Below are 19689 nucleotides of genomic sequence, written 5' to 3'. Positions count from 1 at the left end.
TTTCAGAGGAGCTCTCCCCATCCCTTTCTTTCAACATTTCTTGTTCTAGCACATACAAATTACATTATTTGGATGCCCGGAATGAAAATCAACTCAATTTAGAAGAATGTGATCTGTCACATGGGTAATTTGCAAGCAAAACCGATTTCATTTCAGTTATCATTAGGTGTTGGGAAGCTTGCCTTCGGGCAGTTCGCTTTTGTGAAACCAGACTAACATGGTAAAAGTGTTACTACTGAGCGCCCAAAAGGAATTCAAAATCATTTATTTTCTATTTTTTGGTAAAGTTGAATACATGCTTACTGACTACATTTTTTAAAAATTGGCAGTTCTTTCATATCAAGTCTTATAACATTTTATTGAAGAAATTGTATTATTTTTCTATTTTTCAATGACTTACTGAACTCTCAGCATAGGGTTATTTTATTATCTCTCAGCATAGCGTTATTTTATTACAAAAGTCTATTTGAAAAGTTAGAAAGAGGTACCTGGATTCTAGGGGGAAACACTCCCCACTATCTCTGCTCCTCCCCATATTTTCTTTACTTCTGACTCCACTCTTAGTGGATTACTGATTCATTCACCAAATATTTATTATAGGTCTTCTACTATTATTATTGTTATTAGTAATGGCTGCCAACATTTATTAAGCACTTCCTATGATTCAGGTATCCTACTGGTGGTTTTACTTTCCTTATCATATTTAATTCACTGTTAAGTTTTTTATTCCCATTGTATAGTTAGGAAAATGAGGGCCAGAGAGGTTAATTAAATTACTGTTAGTAACTGTCAAAACTTGAACTCAAATCTGTTTATCACCCCAAACATATGTTATTTTTTGATTATTTATTTAAAAATTTTATTATTTATTTATTTCCCCCCCCATTTTACTAAGGTATGATTGATAAATGAAAACTGTATATATTAAGGTTGTACAATGTGATGTTTTAAAAGGTGTACAATGTTATGATGTAATATAGTTATACATGGTGGAATGATTACCACAATCAAGTTAATCAACACATTCACCACTTCACATTGTCTCTGTCTCTGTGCATTTTTTTAGTGGTGGTGAGAACACTTAAGATCCACTCTTTTTGCAGATTTCAAGTATACAATACAGGATTATTAACTCAAAACATATGCTCTTAAACACTATATTATAGAAAGAGCGAGGCATGTTCAGAGAATTCCAATCAGCTGAGGACGTCTGCAGCATAGGGTGTGAGGAGGAAGGACTGGGCAAGAGACCAGGCTGCAGAAGAAGGCAGGATTCCAGATCACAGGCCTGGTATGCCCTCTTCGCAATATATGAACTTTATTCTGAAGGGTATGAAAAAACAATCATGAGGTTTTTAAGCAGGTAAAAACATGATAAAATCTGCACTTAGAAAGACACGTTGGCAGAAGTAGTAAGGAGGACTGGAGAGACCAAAACTGGATTAGGCTACAGGCAGGTAGAGCCATTAAATGTACAGATAAAAGGTGACAGAAGTATGAACAAAATGTAGTCACTTGTATCAAGCAGATATCGAGCCTTTAAAAATTTCATGCAATTTCAAACTTTTAAATTAATTTATCAAGAGAAAGTATGTTTGAGCCCAAATTACTTTTTTATATCTCTATTTTTAACAAGCTTGGAAAAGCAGTTTTTGATGGAGAGATTTCCAGTTTAATCAAATGACAAGGCACAACTACCACCAACTCACTAAGATGGATTTCTAAGATTGTACACGTAAGAAAAATGCAAACATTTATTAGCTGGTTAGTGACAACTGGAAAACCTACAGATTAAATTAAAACATATAAAAACAAACTTTTGTCTTTAAAATTGGAACCTGAGGCACCGTTGAAGTCAAATTCCTTCATTTCACAGACAAGCAAACTAAAGTATAAAGAAGGCATATTACTTGCCAAGTGCGCTTGGGGTGCTCATTTAGGATCAGAACCCAAGTTTCCTGACTCCTTATTTAATGATTTCCTGACTCTCAAATGAAGATCTGGAATTTTTAAAAAGTGCAGGGGAAAAGTGAAGCGAGCTCAGAGTAAGTATGGACCATGTATCAGGGCTTTATACCGGGCTCTCATTTAGTCCTCACGTCTACTTCACAAGGTAGGTACTATCTGTATTCCAAAGAGCCTAAACACCTCGTTAAAGGCCACACGGCTATCAGACACCAAAGTTCATTTCTTTTCATCGGAGCACACGAGTGCCAACAGGAAGATAAAAGAGTTTTCTTCTAATTAAAAAAAAACAACAACCCAGGTTTGTATGAATGAATGCAGAAATCATTGCACACTGACCTGTAACATGCACCTGGATACAACAACTTCAGGTACTTCAGGGAATTTTTGTCGCAGGTCATGTAAAACCTGAAAATCAATTTGGTGGCTTCCTTGGGCCATTCGTATATTGCCTGATCAGGACTATTTGTACAGTAGGCAATTCTAGGCCTTAGTGGAAATAGTACTCATCTCTTCTGTCCAAGCATTTTCTGTGAAAGAAAGAAAAAAATTTTAATGAGAACTGATTAGAGAATGAATATTGTTGTGGATTTAAAATTTCAATACACAGGGCACGTGCTTTAGTACCTAACATTTAATATAAGTTATCAAAATATTATTTAGTCCTACAATGTTTTCCATGTAGTTATACTGTCTTTTCAATTTATAACTCCTGATGTCAAACTTTTAGATTGTTTCATCCCTATTTATATGCCTTATAATGGCTGTGCCAAAAGGCATTTAAGAAATTATTGTCAAGGATGTCTTCCCTCATTCTTCTAGACGGGGAAAATGAGTAACATTACTGACATTTTTCTTAATAATTAGAAGAGAATCTGAGGTGAGTTATCTTATTTACTCAAAATTTTTAAAGTTTGGAACCTGATAAAGTTTGGTTCTAAAAATGCCTTTGCATGCTTTGTCTAATAATGAGCTATATAACCCAATGCATTTTCTTAATTTCCAGATATACTTAATCCTTAAATGTGTAATGAATTCATTCTCAGGGGATCAGTGGCATTTTATTCCCTCTGTTTTAATAAAATCAGTATTTTAAAATATACTATTACTTGAGGCTCAACCCCAAAGGTCTGGATTTAATTGGTTGGGGAGTGGCCTGGGCATATGGATTTCTAACACTTCCCCAAGTAATTCTAAGGTGTGGCCAAAGTTGAGAACTACCTACCTTCTTTTTATTCCTAATGGAAACCATGTTTAATTTTGAAAGCCCTTTTGGCATATAAATAGTATGTAAGTATATTGAACCTAAATAACATGAAAATATTTAAATATAATGCTATTTGTGTGATCATGTCATTTTATGATAAATTTAACAATAAGACAATCTCTTTGAAACAGGTTTCTTATCTGTAGTATTTCTCATTTAACCTTGCTAACTAACATAAGCTTAAAAAATACAAATCTATAAACTCCATCAATATAGGAATTAGGTCTCTTTTGTTCCCTTCATGTAGCTAGCACTGTGTAAGCACTGTTCAGCATAACAGTAGATATTAAAATATTTTTTATTAAATTTAGTTATGGTAGAACTTCTGAGTCTTCCACAGAATATATAGACATCATGCATAGCAAAGCCTTTTAGCTTTTTATTATCATTTAATTAAATTCCTTAATTGTTTTGTCTATGTGATTTCAGCTTATGTCACACAGGTAAAAATTACAATGGGTTATAGGAGAAAAGAGGAGTACTGAAAATTAGTAAATGGTATTTTAAAATAGCTTAAGGGGTGATAAATGAGCTACAACACTGCTCAACTTGAGCTAGCCTCCCTTGACTTCACTCCAGCCATCAGCTCGTTTCTCTGCCCCTTCCCTCTTCTGGGCTAAAACTCCTGGAAAGGAAGGGTTGTTTGTACCTAAGTGTCTTCCCTTTCTCCCTCCTAATCTCTTTTAGCCTACACAATCAGGCTTTCGCCGTTTTTCTCCACTGAAACTATACTTCTCAAAGCTGCCGCAGGCCTTCAGGCTGTCAGACCTCATAAGCAGTCCCCAGTCCTCATCTAACCACAGCTGAGGACTCAGTCAACCAATCTCCTCCTTTGAACAAGTTCCTCACTTGGCTTCTGAGGTGTCTACTCTTCTGGTTTTTCTCCTACCTGCTGGCAGCTCCTTCTCAGCTTTGTCAGATCCTCTTCCTTTCCTGCACATCTAGATGTTGGTGGACAATGGAGTTCGATCTAGGGTTTCTTTTCAACTATACCTACACTCCTCCGCAGTGTAATTTCATCCAAATATACCGCTTTAAACAGAGGCATTTGTATCTCCAATGTCAAGGGAGCGCTCTCCCTTGAGTTCCACACTAATCTAGCCAATTACCTGCCTGACATCTCCTTCTGGACATCTAAAACTCACTTCAAACTTACTATGTCCAAAAGGAAACTCTTAATTTCCCCCCTTTCAAGCCAATCCTTCTGCAGTCTTTTCCATCTCAGTAAATGGTGCCATCATTCATCCAGTTGATCCTTCTTTCAGATCCCAGATCTAATCCGTCATCAAGTCTTGTTGGCTGGATCTGTAAAATAATATTCTGAATCTGACCACTGTCTCCCACCTCTGTTACTGCTCTTGTCCAAGCCACCACTGTCATTCACACAGACTGCCACTGCAAAGGTCTCTTCCTGTTTCGTCCCTTGCCTTCATTTTCTGTTCCCCCTCTGCCCCTCATTCTGTCGAGGGATCTTTGTGAAAAGTAAACCAGAGCAAAATCCCCTGCTCAGTCCTACAACACGAGGCCCGTGGCTAACTACCACCCCTCAGACTTCACCTTCTACCATTCTAGTCCCCTCGGTTCTGGTTAGTTCTCAAAAAAGCCACTCTTTCCTCCCTTATGGTTTTTGCACCACTGCTCCTTCTGCCTGGAACATTTTACCCTCAGATACTTGCATGGCCCCCTTTCTTAATTCATTAACATCTCTGATGGAATGTCACTCCCTCAGAGACAGTAGCTTCCTTGACCAATCTCTCAAGAATAAAGCCACAAGTCTCCTCCTCACGTCCTCACACCCTACTTTTCTTCATAGTGTGTCAATACCTGATATGTATTTATTTATTTATTTTCCATCTATCTGCAAAATGGTAACTCCACAGGATCAAAAACTTTGAAATTCACTGCTATACCCACCTCAGGACCTAGGTCAAACATGCAACATTTGCTGCATGAAATGAAAGTTTTACTGTATGGTTTCTTCACATTACTTTGCTTCTAAAACACTTTTCAAATGATCTAGATGTGGAAATTTTTGCACAATTTGAGGGAGAGGCAAATAAATGAATTTTCAGTCTAATTCAGGACCACCTTTATTAGAAGAGGATGAATCACGAAAATAAATTTCAACTTATCCCATTATTAAAACATAAAGTTCCCAAATTCTTTGAAAAAGTCTTATCACACTTGCTTTTCTAATAAAGACCATCAAGTACACAAACAACAAAATTGTTCATATGTACAACTGTATTTCAGGGATTTCATTTCCTGTAATGGCTGAATGGCTCCTACTAGCTCATTTCTCTCATAAACACTATAAACATTAGACAAAGTATAAAAACAACTACATGAAAGCAGAAGGCATAACCAGTAATAGAGATGGTGGGGAGGAGGAGGAGTCAGTACTTAGAAGGTTAACAGCATGGGGTGATTTTCCATTTTTTTTAGTGGCGTTTAGCCAGAGAGCAGGCCTCAGCTGGTTCGGATGGCTAAAACCTAGACAGAAAACCTACAGCCGTACCAGCTTAATGAACCAAAGGGTAGACTCTGGCATACCCACAACAGCTGAAAACCTAGTAAGTAAATCACAGCAAGGAGAGAAGCACCAAATCCTATGTATAAATTCTGCACACATCTCTGATCCCCGAACTACACATATGTGAGATTCCAAGCAGCCCAGCCAAAGCTAAAATAACTGAGATTTCAGAGTTTGAAGCTGGGAGTTCAGCCAAGTTAACTGCCTCCTAAAGCAAGCAAGCGAGGAAGGAAACCAACCAAACATCAATACTCACTACTGAAGGCACACAATAGAATCCAGAGTCTCTACATGCCATTCATAAGAAACAGGAAAAACTGACCCATACTCAAGAGAAAGGGCAACCAAGGGAGACCAAGCCCAAGATGACCCAGGTGCTAGAATTAGCACATAAGGATTTTAAAGCAGCTATTTTAACTATGCTTAAAGATGTAAGGACACACATGCTTGGATTTCAGCAAAAATCCACTCCCCTGAAACCCCAAAAAACCAAAAAGCCAGAAACTATATTCTTTTAAAAAAGAGAACCAAATATAACTTCAAAAAGTGAAAAATAAATGTCTGAGATAAATTCACTGGGTGGATTCCCCATATATTGGAAATGACAGAATAGTCGGTAAACTCGAAGACAAAGCAATAGAAATTATTCACACCCAAGGGATGGAGAATAAAAAAATGACTGAGGGTGGGATGGGGTCAGGTAGGTGAGGGTAGGAAGAGAACCTAAGGGTAAATATCAAAAAGTCTAAGGTACTTGTAACTGGAGATCCAGAAGGATAAAGGAGAGAGAATGGGGCAGAAAAAACTATTTGAAGAGTAGTGGCTAAAGATTTCCCCAAGTTAGTTAAGACTTTGGTCACCTTCTCAGACATGTGTGGCTGCTATTGGTCAGGGGTCATCCCACACAGCAGGCAGAAGATGGTGGCTACAACACCATCCAGAAGATGATGGCTGGAGTCCATCAACTCTAGGCTCCAACTCCTCATGAAAAGTGGGAAGTCCTTGCTGGGGTTGGAGCAGACTCTAAAAATGACCAGACAAGGCAAGGCAAAACTAGCCAATTGGCCAACAGCTGCCCAGCCTTGAAGAAATCTGAAACAGTACTATGTCACATTGGCCAAAACTTGTGTCCATCTCTGCAGTGGTAATACTACTGAATTGGGCACAGGATGCCCTGACCCAGGTGATTCTGATATCACCAGAAGCCTGTTAGAACAGACTGGTGAAAAGTATGCAGAAGTTGTCTTTAATAAAACTGGCCAGAGCTTGTTTTAAACAACAACAACAACAACAACAGCAGCAGCAGCAGCAACAGCAGCAGCAGCAAAAAAGATCTTACTTAAGAATATCAAACCCTAAACAGGAAAAGCCAAGGAAGACCACGCACAGGTATAAGTGTCAAACTGCTAAAAATCAAAGACAAAGAAAATGTTGAAAGCAGCAAAAGAAATGACACAAAGGGGAACAATTCTAATAATGCTGACTTGTCATCAGAAACTGTGGACGCCAGAAAATAGTCAAATGACATAATTTAAGTGTTGCAAGAAAAAACATCAACCCACTTTCTATATCCAGCAAAAGTAAACCTTAAGAACAAAGCAAGATAACTATTTTTAATGTAGCCTTTGGCGGTGAGCAAATAAATTTTACAACTAAACACATTATTGAAACAAACCAATGTTGGGGCGCCTGGGTGGCACAGTCGGTTAAGCGTCCGACTTCAGCCAGGTCACGATCTCGCAGTCCGTGAGTTCGAGCCCCGCGTTGGGCTCTGGGCTGATGGCTCAGAGCCTGGAGCCTGTTTCCGATTCTGTGTCTCCCTCTCTCTCTGCCCCTCCCCCATTCATGCTCTGTCTCTCTCTGTCCCCAAAATAAATAAACGTTGAAAAAAAAAAAATTAAAAAAAAAAAAAAAAAAGAAACAAACCAATGTTAGATTCTGTATGAACTATAACGCAGCTAACTATGGGCATTTATGAGGCAACTGGATACACAGAATATTGAAAACCAGACAATCATTTAGTCTAATTAGCCACGACCCACACACTTAAGGAGTGTCTAGAATGTGCAGATACAAGTACTAGTCAATGCCCTTGCTCTCCAGGTCACGGAAATTCTTGGATTAGAGGCACATCAACACAAGTTTGTAATTTAGGTAGCTATTCGAACTTGGGCACTATTTTACCTTCTGTCTGCTTCCTGCTGCCACCTCAGCCTAGCCTGTTGCTATCACATTGGTTTCGTCTCTTTCACATTCAAAAAAGGATTAGAAAGGAGCACTGTGCATAAGGAAAAATTGTAGAGAGCAGAGAGCAAGAAGAAGCTAGGCTCCAAGTCATGATGTGTCTTGCAGGTCATTAAAATTTGTAAGTTTTATCTTCTGAGTAATGGGAAGTCACTGAAGATTTAAGCTCAGAGGCAGGGAAGGGGACATGATCAAAAAATCATGTATGTATGAAGAATAGTTACAGAATGGAGAAAAGGGCAAAATATATGAGCAACTCAGTTTGAAAACTACTGTTGTAGTCTAGCTGGCAAAGGTTAATAGCTTGTAACTACAGAAACAGCAATGGAGGCTGAGTAAAAGGAAAAACTGAAAGGATATTTAGGAAGGAAAAATGAATAGAACTTGTTGCTGGATTAAATATTGGGGTGAAGAAGTCGGTGTCAACACTGGTTTCTGATCTGCTCAACTGGATGGTGGTCCCATCTACAAATGATAGAACAGGCCCAAGAAAACAAAGGGGTAGATTACGGGTTTGGTTTTGAACATGCCGAGTCTGGGGCACTTTTAAAACATCAAAATAGATGTATCACAGAGGGAGTAAGGATATATGGGTCTAGGCTGTACACGAGTGCTACCTAAGTGGTATTAACTGTGCTGTATGTGTTTAAAGGGCTCTCTGGGCTGAGGGAGAGAGTGGGAGGCCATAGAATCATGGCTACTTTCGAAGTTTAAGAATATAAAAAAGAATGAAATCTTGCCATTTGCAACAACATGGATGGTCTAGAGGGACAATACTAAGTGAAATAAGTCAGTTAGAGAAAGACAAACACCAAATGATTTCACTCATATGTTTAAATTAAGAAACAAAACAAAACGGGCAAAGAAAAAAGAAAGACACCAAAAACCAGACTCTTAATTATAGAGACCAAACTGATGGTTGCCGGAGGGAAGGTGGGCGGAGGGACGAGTGAAATACGCTTATTGTGAGGAGGCCTAAGTCATGTGCAGAACTGCTGAGCCACCATATTGTACACCCGAGACTAATGTAACTGCATGTTAACTAAACTGGAATTAACATTTTTAAAAAAGAAGGTTAAAAAAGTATGAAGCAAAACAACCAAATCTGAGGCAGCTTCTGGAGATAGTCATCTGTCTGGCTAGAAGAAAGGAGGGACAGTAGGATTAGGAAGAAGGAGTTTGGGGTGGGGGGTAGTTACAGGAGATGAGAAAGGCCTTGAGATATAAGAACACTAAAGTTTTAATATTATTATGGAAACTATCATTTATCTTTGCCCTATTCTTGCATGGTTGAATTTTACTGAAACACATTTAATTATAGCTCATGTTGAGTATCAGAAAGAAATGGAATGAAATATATAAAACTAAAATTTACTTCTCGATTGCATTAGGATTCTCTTTTAGCTTATAGGACAAGAAGGTAAGGAGGTCTTCCCATTTTAACATATATACCATCCTAAAATTTAGTTCCGGTTAATAACCTTAAGAGATGATAATTTTTTCTGTAAACAATGTAATCTTGAGTGGGAGAGGACCCCATGAAATTATCTTGCGAAAGTATACAATTTCAGAGGTTAGAGAAAAGCCTGTTGTCCAATAGACTCCTTGCTAGACTTCTCCTTTCACCTGTGTAATTTCACTTCTTAAAACTGACGCTTGACAACAAAATTCTTTACAAAAGTACTGTTATTTCTCAAAGTGGAAAGACTACCTTGTTCACTGTTGTGTCCTAAATACTTAGAAAGTGTGTGCTAAGTAGTAGGTGCTCAGTAAATATTTGCTGCAATAAATCTCTACATATCAGAAAATGCCTAGATTTATTTTTTTAAATAATTTTATTTATTAAGTAGGCTCCATGCCCAACGTGGGGCTTGAACTCACGACCCCAAGATCGAGAGTTGCAGGCTCTACGGACTGAGCCAGCGTGCCAGAAAATGCTTGGATTTTGAAGACTAGTATAAAAAGGGGTCTCTATCTATCCAAACAAGCGTTTCCCTTACCCTCAGCTTTAAGTCGGTGCTGCTTAGTACTTATTTTGAAACTGCAAATTTGTTCCAATGCAATTGAAATAATAGGGAACAATTTGAGCGTTAGTTACCAGCTAGAAATACTAGTTGGATGTGGAAAACCACGCTCAACTGAAACAAGCTGCATGTGAATACACAAAATGTAACACACCTCAAACATCCGCCAGCTGCCTCAGCTGGCCTATCAGCATGCGGCCCCACCTAGCCATATCTTGTGTTACAACTTTCCTTCTGATTTCAGAAAACCCTTCTTTGACCACTTCAGGATAACAAATTGCCACATCTATGCTCACTTCCATAAGTCAACTTCAGATCTTTTTCAAAGTACCGTATTTGTTTGTACGTTATAGGAGTACATATTTCTTAGTCATTTAACATGGGTAAAACTATACTGTCATTTTTTAAGGATCCTATCTTTTTTAAAATGTTCTCTGATAAAGTTTTTGAGTGTTGTATCTGGAACTCCACTTTTTCCATAAACCCTGTGGCTTTTCTTTTTCATGATTTGCATAGCATGGTGATTTTTAGAAACACAGATGTTAAATTTTAACAGAACTGTCTGAACTGCAAAGCCCCTCTGACCTTAACAACTGTGAACAGTAACTTCCCCAGGATGACTACTGGGAAGGCAGAATGTTTTAACTTATCTATTTGGTTGTCAAAATGATGTTAATAGTTTCTTATAACTGATTATAATTTGTGTCTTTTCTGTGGATTGGCTGACATTACCAGACTGTGCAGTGAGTTATTCTTAAAGAGTATCATAGAACAAAGCATTGATATACAGTCAGAGTAGCTGGATGGTGCTACAATTTTTAAAATTAAAGTTAAAGCAAATTTTGAAACCTTTAGCCCCAATAAGATTTCAGAATTAAACCTTAAAAATAAAGAAATCTATTCCATGCCTAATCATACACACACTATTCTAAATACCTTTTACTTTACTCATGCATTATCTAAGTATCTCATCAAATGCCAGTTAGGTAACAGTTGATGTACTTCACATTTGATTAACCTCAAAAGAATTTACAAATGTCATTAATTAAACATAAAAACTTTCAAAAAAATTTTAACAGCACATTATTGGAGTTATATTTCTTGGAGCATGATATGACAACTTTACTAAGGCAAAGCAAACTCCTTCCCCCCCGCCCCCCATCCACGCTCCACCAATCTATAATATCAAGTTATTTTCCTAAAAGTTAAAAAATGCAAGAATTGTAGCCATGTAATCAAAATCTAAAATTCAAATACTATCACTGTTTAAGACTAAAAATAAGAATCATAATCACTCTTTAGCATAAATTTTAGCATGAAAGAATTGTAATACTGAAACACTTTACATAGATAGCTAGTTATTTGCAAAAGTAACAGTAAACATACCAAATCAGTCATCTAAATGCTACATGAAGTTAGCTATCATGTTCAGCTTTTATGTTATTTAAAAGCTTGAAAGGAGCAAGGGACTGGTAGCAGAAAATGGATTTCTCAACTTTATAACGCTGCAATAATTTACTTTGTAAAAGAAAAAGTGAACACTAATGGCTGAAGTACATAATGATCTACACTTCCTTCTCTAAACAAGAAAACTTCCCGACTTTTTCATTTACTACATTGCCTCAAGTCCACGAATGTTGGCCATTCCTTATGGATAAAAGTCTTACCAGTTTTAAGTTCTTCTAAAGGAATGTGCAAGTCAGCCACACTTGGCAATTTATGTACTGTGGTTTTGTGGTGAGTGCTACCATTTTCTAAGGATCAAGAAAAGTGCAATAAATCTAAGACAGAATGGTTATAATTCATCAAAACATATTATATAACTAACTACCTTGTGTGTATTTTCCAATTCATATCTCACTATTTTTTTCCAATACATTAGGGCTTTAAGATGGAGACAAAGTTATTTTTCAGTGCTCCCTTTTCCCTGTAATTTTTGGATAATCCATCCTGTGCATAAATATCTTGGAAAGAAAACATGATATAAATAAATGATATGACAAGAAGCTCCTATTATGGGTAAAAGGGAAAAAGAGAGGATAAAAGAAAATGAAAGCACTTGGAAGTACCAGTTTGCATCTTGTATCAACCATCAACATTTAGAATGAACCAATGAACTCAGTGGCATGTGAAAATTATAATAACCTGGTTAAAATATTAATCCAAAATGGCATCTTTATATGCAGATTAAGAGAAAGTTATGAGAAGTTTTATCAACTGATCCCTGTGCAGTTCTAATCACTCACTTGGCCCCACGCTTTCTTTTTGTTCATCTCATGTAATTTTGCCCATCTTCCTTCTAATGTCATGGCCCTCAGCTGACTTCTCCCCAAAGTGGACTTCTGGCTGCCTGGTAGATGTATGCATGTGTGTGTGTTATAGCACAGGGCACAGGTCGATTATGTTCATGAGTTAGACACAGTGTAAATGGACAGTTATTAGTCTTTTCTTCAATTTTAATTTTTTTCATGTTTATTTAATTTTGGGTGTAGAGAGAGAGAAGGAGAGAGAGAATGAGCAGGGGAGGGGCAGAGAGAGAGGGAGACATAATCTGAAGCAGGCTCCAGGCTCTGAGCTGTCAGCAGAGAGCCTGATGTGGGGCCCGAACCCACGAACTGTGAGATCATGACCTGAGCCGAAGTCAGGGGGCTGAACCGACTGAGCCACCCAGGCTCCCCATTAGTGCTTTCGTAATAACTACTAAAATGTTTTACTACCTAACGAAAAGTTAAATTGGCAATTTGAAAATTATACACATACACTTGATTGGTAATACAACTGTGGTTAATAGAGACTGCTAAGCCTGCTAATGGAGAAAATATATACAAATCTATATGTAAAGACCAACATTTAAATAAAATATTTCATTACTAGATTATTCAGAACCTTAAAAGGAAATCACAGAGAATTCAAAAGAGCAAAGTTAAAATTGGTAAGGCAATATTAAATGAATCAAGTTTCTAAAATACAACACCATGCTGTAATGTTGTTTAGTATGTGCCAGTGTTTCAATCTAACACTGTGAAACTGTAGTATATAGTTGGCTATTTGTCTTGTTATAGTTATGGTGAATGGATTTTTTATTAGATGGTCAAGAATAATCTCAGAACTATACAGAAACTTTTATCAGCAAATTTATTATATACAAATCTATTTCACAAATCTCTAAATTAGATACCCTTAGAGAATATTCAATTTAATATTTTTAGTTGTATAACATAATCAAATAAAGAAACAGAAATCACATCCTGCAAATACCTATCCATAAATCTGCAGCAAAGGCTTTCCTAATTAAGTAGGAAATCTGAACTGTAAAAATATATTAAAGTGATCTTCTACTTAACATTTTTATTTATGACATAACCCATTTTCTAATTTATCATTTTTATATTTTTCATATGTACATTTTTCATATGTAGTTTTTCATATGTGTGTGTGTGTGTGTGTGTGTGTATATATATATATATATATATATATATATATATATATCTCAAACTTTGTTGAGTGCCTGCTACTTACTCTACACCATAGTGGGTGCTGAAAGTATTAAAATTAATAAAAGCACAGTTGCTTATGTTCAAGAAATTTACATTTTAGGGGTACCTGGGTGGCTCAGTCAGTTAAGCCTCTGACTTTGGCTCAGATCATGATCTCATGGCCCGTGAGTTTGAACCCTGCATCAGGCTCTGTGCTGACAGCTCAGAGCCTGGAGCCTGCTTCAGACCCTGTGTCCCCCCTTTTCTGCCCCTCCCCTGCTCGTACTCTGTCAATCTCCCTCTCTCAAAAATAAATAAACATTAAAAAAATTTTTTTTAATTTACATTTTAGTAGGGGAAAACAAACATTCAACAAATAAATGTAATAATGGATACAGATATAATATGCAGTAAACAGCAGAAATGAAGGAGGGACCAGCCAATTCCGGGAGAAGGGGAGGATTGAAGGAAAGGATTCATTAAACTAGGGGACACCTACGCTGGGTCTTGGAAGATAAAATGTGTTCTCTTGGACAGGCGAGAGGGAAAGAGTAACTCAGGCATAGGTAGTTGCCTAGGGAAAGACCTAACGGGGTGAAGCAGCGTGGCAAGTTCAGGAAACCGTAAGGAGCTGGCTAATGCTGACCTGCGGGGGGTGAGACTCACAAGGAGACAGCGTGACAAAAGACGAGGCTGAAGAAGTGGGGTAAGGAGGGGCACATCACAGAAGATTTTCATTGCTCTCTGCGTCATGCATGCTGCCTCCCACAAGTCAGCAAAAACATGCCTCTCACTTTCTCCGTTCAGGTCATTTATCTCTGAAGCTCCAGGCCCCGCCACAAGATGTACCACTATGCCCCAGCACACGGCAACAAGTACTCTGTGCCATTTACAGGTGTATAAGCTGCAGTGAAGGTCAAGGGAAGAAGTGCCTAAAACTTAGGAACTGAAGAAAGGCAGGAAAAATGTCACAAAGAATGTCGTGCTTGAGCTTAGGAATTACAGAGGAATAATAAAGGTCTCGCAGGAAGGATATCCCTGACAACTGTTTGTGTTGAGGGAAAGGCCACGAAAGAACATGATAAATTAGAAGAATTACAGCTGAGTAGAGTAGAAAAACGAGTGAAGTTTGAAAAGGTGGGAAAGTTTCAGTGAAAAATGTACAGATTCCAGATAATGTAGAAAATACATCTGAGAAAATGCTACGGGCCTGAACGACTTTTTGGCTCACCTTCATTTCTAGGATCCACTCTATAAACATTGCGACTATAAGCCAGGCGATGTGCTTTAAATATGCAAAGGTAAGTAAAATATAGTCCCTGCTTTTGAGAAGATTATAATCTAGCAGAATTCAGATTTATATTGGGACTTCTTATCAGCACATGTCTATTATCTCACCTTATCCTCCCCACATGTGAGGCACAGAGGACAACTGTTATATTCCTTTTAACTGAGGAGCATCATGGAGAGAGACACTGAGACATCTATACACACACTTCCCACCAAGTTAGTCTGCAAGGCCAGCCGTGCACCACTGTGGTGTCAACCCCCGCTGCGACTGCAGTCAGCTGTGAGGCAGGCTGAATGAAGTCTGTTGCAGATAATAAAGTACCAGAGGTCTCTTTATATAAATTAGAGCATCTCATCTAGAGACAAACACATGTGTTTCAAGAGGAGCAGAAAGTCACCTCCTTAGTGTGTATTACTAAAAACAACTGCTATTGGGAAGCGAATAAGTAAATTACTGTATAGCAACACTAATGAATACCAGGTAGCTGTGTGTGTGTGTGTGTGTGTGTGTGCGTGCGTGCGTGTGTGTGTGTTTTGGTGGAATAAGGTATCTAAATAATTAAATGGAAAGAGAAGATTTTAATGAATGAAAAAAGTAAGAGGCAGAATCTGTGTATTTAAAAAAGGGATACAAAAATGTACTTTAAAAAGATATTTTGTATGTATCTACAGGAAAGACTCTGAAAGAATATACACTTATTTTGGAGAGGGAGCGAGGCCAGGTAAAAGGTTACAAGGATGGAAGATGGTCCATCAGTATTTGTATTCTGATACCTGAGCAGGAGAGTAAGAGTAGAATACTTTGAAAATACCTATACTTAGCCAACTATATGTACTTTAAGATAACTTAAAGCCTATGTTATCTATGCTGAGACGATTACTGTTAGAGTTAACAGCTACAACAATTACCAATCTTCCAGATGTTTGACAAGACGAGATCTACAGTTACATTTTGATTTAAACGTTACACACAGGCTATATGTTTAGGTGCACGACTAGCTCTATGCTCAGTCCTGTTAAAACAAAAAAGCCAGGTCCCTTTGATTTTCAACCAAAGGCTAACTCAACATGAACTAATGCTGAGTTACTCTCAAACGGAGTAAGAAATACTCATCCACCAATGAGATGGTTTAATTGTTTAAAAGAGGTAGGGGGTTGTAGAAAAAGAGGTTTAATGTTACTATCTTAAGCCTAAGAGTCCCTCAATAAACACAATACTTTTATAGAAAGCTATAACACATAAAGGTGGACAAGAACACTTTTCTCTAAGTTTACAGCATAAACGCTATGGTTCAGCATTACTGGTTCACCATTATTATGGGCCAGGTCCTATGCTAAATGCCTAACATGTATCATTTCAGTTACTTCGCACATTCCTGTAGTAAGGATTAAGTGAGAAACTGCAGGAAAAACTCTTCACACATTTGGCACATATAACAATAAATGTCCTTAATGAGGTACCACTGCTGCTGAAATCTAACTTCATCAAGCCAATGACTCTAATACAGTTAGCTTTTCAAAAGACTCACGGACTTAAGTGCACCAAGGCTTAGAAATCTTCAGTGGATACCCATTCCCTGCTACTGAATTAAGTCCAAAATCTTTCACCTGACATTCAAAAGTATGACACAGCTCCGTCTTCTATCACATCCTGTACTCCACTGTTCTCTAGGCACACTGGACTGCTCACAATTTCTAGAACATGTTATACACTTAAAAAAAATTTTTTTTTTTTTACTTCTTAAAGAAGTAAATAACATTTAAAATGTTTACTTATTTTTGAGAGAGTGCAAGTGGGGGAAAGGCAGACAGAGGGGGACAGAGGATCTGAAGAGGGCTTTGTGCTGATGGCAGCAAGCCTGATGTGGGGCTCGAACTCACCAACTGTGAGATCATGACCTGAGCCGAAGTCGGAAGCTTAACCGACTGAGCCACTCAGGTGCCCCTATATACTTTCATTTCCATAACTTAGATTTCTAAGATTTCTAGATTCTTGCCATTCTCTCCAAAGACTTTTATCTATCCCTCAAGGCTTAGTAGAAATGTTACCTTCCCCATAAAGTTGATTCTATCTGGTACTCTCCTGTATACTGTTAGCACTCCTATTATAGTACTTTCCTTGGTATTACTTGTCTGTGAGCTCACCGAAAGCAAAGTTTATTCATTTGCACATCCCTTTGGGCCTAGTACAGTGTTTTACACAAAATTTGCATTCAGTAATGTAGAAAAATTTCACCATTACTAACAGCCTCCCAGTGATAACAAACAAGACTTGAAATTCAAATGCAATTCTCTCTTCAATTTCTCCCCCAATTCACCCATCGGCAGTAAAGATCCTGTAATAACTCTGATAGTAGCTCTCTTTCCGGTCCTAATACAACACGCAGTGAGATTCAATCCTTTCAATACCAAACAAATCATGTGGGACATAATCAGGGACCCAATGCTGACTAGACTGGCTGACATATTCATTATACAATAACAGCGGAGGAGAGAATTTCTGAAGCAGAAGCTAGGATATTGGAATCATCTTTTAAAATCACAGTTGGGACATAAAATTTCTCTGATCAATTCTTCTGAACTGAACTTTAAAAACAAAAGATAAGTATGGTTATCTGCCCATTCGGTAAATAAAATCACCTTTCATGGATTAATCCAGTTTCTAAATCTATACAAATTGGTAAAAGCAATAAATGCCCCTAAAAGCTAACTGACCTCAGCCCTCGAATCCTTCATAAGTAGTTTTCACTCCATTAAAATCTTAAGCAGCAGGAAACGTGTTTTTGTTTTTGTTGTTATATTCCAGGACAATTTAATCTACTTATGACTTTCTTATTGGATTTATTTTGAATAATCAAGTATCATTACAGCAAGTATTAGTTACACACTTACATTTAAAATTGAACTCTTTATGTAGAAGTACTATATAATACATTATTTGGTTCTACTTCCAACTGCTGAAGAAAACACTGACTCTATGTGAAGGCAGGCATTGCGTGGAATGGTGGAGAGAACTAGTTTCACTTATTAAACTCCACGAACTACTCAGACTATGTGTGAACCTCTTAAAGGAAGACAGTTTTGCTGTCGATAATGTTTACTTTTCATTGAAGACCAGACTAGTTTTTGCACATTTACAGGGTCTAACTCAATAGTATTTCCAATTTGTTTTTCCTACGTTGTTTTTGCATTAGTTTGCTACGACTAGCAAACAAGTTAAGTCAGAAATATTCAGGCAAAAGTAAGTTAAAGTCAAGAGTAGCTGCATGTTACCTAGATGTTAGGAATGTTACCATACTTGAAAGCAAGAAGACCACAGATTTTGAAAGTAAAGTTTTGGTTATTATAGATGTCACAGTAAGGCAGTTACACAGGCTAAGCTTGACTGGTGCCGTGGACTTTAGCATACCTGGAAATAGAAAAATTCAAATTGTAGCTGTTCTTGGTTGGCCCTTTGCCATTTTTGCAGCTTACAAATTTTTAATTAAGTAACTGCAGTGAGCTCATCTCTACCGGATACTTCTTTTCCAGGGCAGGTCCAGGAACTGGGTCTGGAGCCTTGAAAGCAGAAGAGAAACTAGAGTAAACTAGAGGCAGGCGGAACGAGAAACGTGACCAGGTAACAGTATGAGATCTAATGGCAATGATGTAGTCCCCAGTGCGTCTCGCACAAGATATTCTCAGGTGGAAGAAGGATCTCCTAAGTTGTAAGTTCCCAGAAGATGCCATTTACATGAGTTAAGTCACTGTCTTCCTTTACCCAACTCTACTCTCGACTTCCAGTTCCAGCTACGGAAGCAGTGGCCTTCGTGAGACCTGTGATGGCTTTCAGCAGCAGACTGTCCAACGTGGGACCACAGACAATAGCCGAAAGAGAAAAACAGCAAATCCACTTTCACTGGTCAAATTAAAATTGTAAAGTCCTCATTTTCAGGTCATTTTGCTCTTCTTTCACTATCTTATTTCCAATTATCTTCTAACTGCTCCCCTGATTTCCTACAATCAATTCTCAGAGGTTTCTTCAGAAATACATCCAAGCAATGAGCTGAATTTCAAGTTCCAATTTTTAAAAATACTTGGTAATTCTTAAAGTGGGAGGCAAAAAAAAAAAACAGCTCATAAGATGTGGTTCTTAACCACACTGGAAATTCTCTTTTTCCATTACCAAAATAGGTTCAATCTTTTTGGTATAAATTTGTTGGGTCCGTATTAACACACACACACACACACACACACACACACACACACACACACGCACACACACACACAACTACAGAGGTTACAGAAATGGTAGGATATTAAAAATGGTAGACTGTTGCATGAGAGCCTGGCAAGGATGCCCTTACACTTGGTGAGCTGGCACCCGAGGGAGCTTCTCTAAGAAACAAATGCCACAGCACTCAAAATGAATTGAATTCTCTGCTACTGTCAAATGATGGCAGATTGTGGCAACTGCTAACAAGACAAAAAAAAAATAATAATAATAATAAAAATAATAGTGAGGACAAGGATTCAAAGAACTAACTCCCTGCATTTCTAGTGACTAGCAACACAGCAAAGCAAAACAGAATCAAAATAGTTTTTAAGAAAAATGTAAATTTTCCATCTTTCACGATGGCATATTGTCAGTGAAAAAATTCTGGCAGAGACAGATCTAGGTTCAAATCTTGTGTCAGCATGGCCTTGGACTAAAACTCTCTGCAGAAGTTTCTTTTCTATTAAGTTGGATACCACACCTCACTTTACTAGACTGTCAAGAGAATTAGCTAAAGTACACAAGTGGCTAACAACCTAGCACACAGTAGATAATCAATTTTTCTGCATTACTACAGAGTGAAACACATTTTTTTATTCTAAACATACAGGTCTACCTAAGTTTTCATTTTCATA

The 19689-nt window shown here is 37.7% G+C and overlaps 1 protein-coding gene across 4 annotated transcripts in view; it reads right to left on the bottom strand.

Moving 5' to 3' along the window:
* TAB2 (TGF-beta activated kinase 1 (MAP3K7) binding protein 2) overlaps nt 1-18533 on the bottom strand; it is a 63571-nt gene extending 45038 nt beyond the window's left edge. For 3 of the 4 annotated variants that reach the window (XR_006299076.1, XR_006299077.1, XM_043592579.1), the window contains exons 1-2: nt 18209-18533; nt 2305-2495 (exon numbers count right to left, since the gene is read on the bottom strand). Coding sequence is in view for 2 of the 4 variants with exons in the window: in XM_043592579.1 (XP_043448514.1) it covers nt 2305-2406 (102 nt within the window). In the remaining 2 variants the exon portion in view is untranslated. Of the gene's footprint in view, nt 1-2304; nt 2496-3749; nt 3873-18208 lie in introns of those variants that run through there. The other variant, XM_043592580.1, reaches the window with a different exon arrangement.
* Between the last annotated feature and the right edge of the window lie 1156 nt (nt 18534-19689).

Source organism: Prionailurus bengalensis, chromosome B2 (assembly GCF_016509475.1).
Source record: "Prionailurus bengalensis isolate Pbe53 chromosome B2, Fcat_Pben_1.1_paternal_pri, whole genome shotgun sequence".
In the NCBI taxonomy this organism is placed as follows: Eukaryota; Metazoa; Chordata; class Mammalia; order Carnivora; family Felidae; genus Prionailurus; species Prionailurus bengalensis.
Note: the sequence above shows the minus strand (reverse complement) of the source record. Positions and strands in the feature narration are given on the sequence as shown.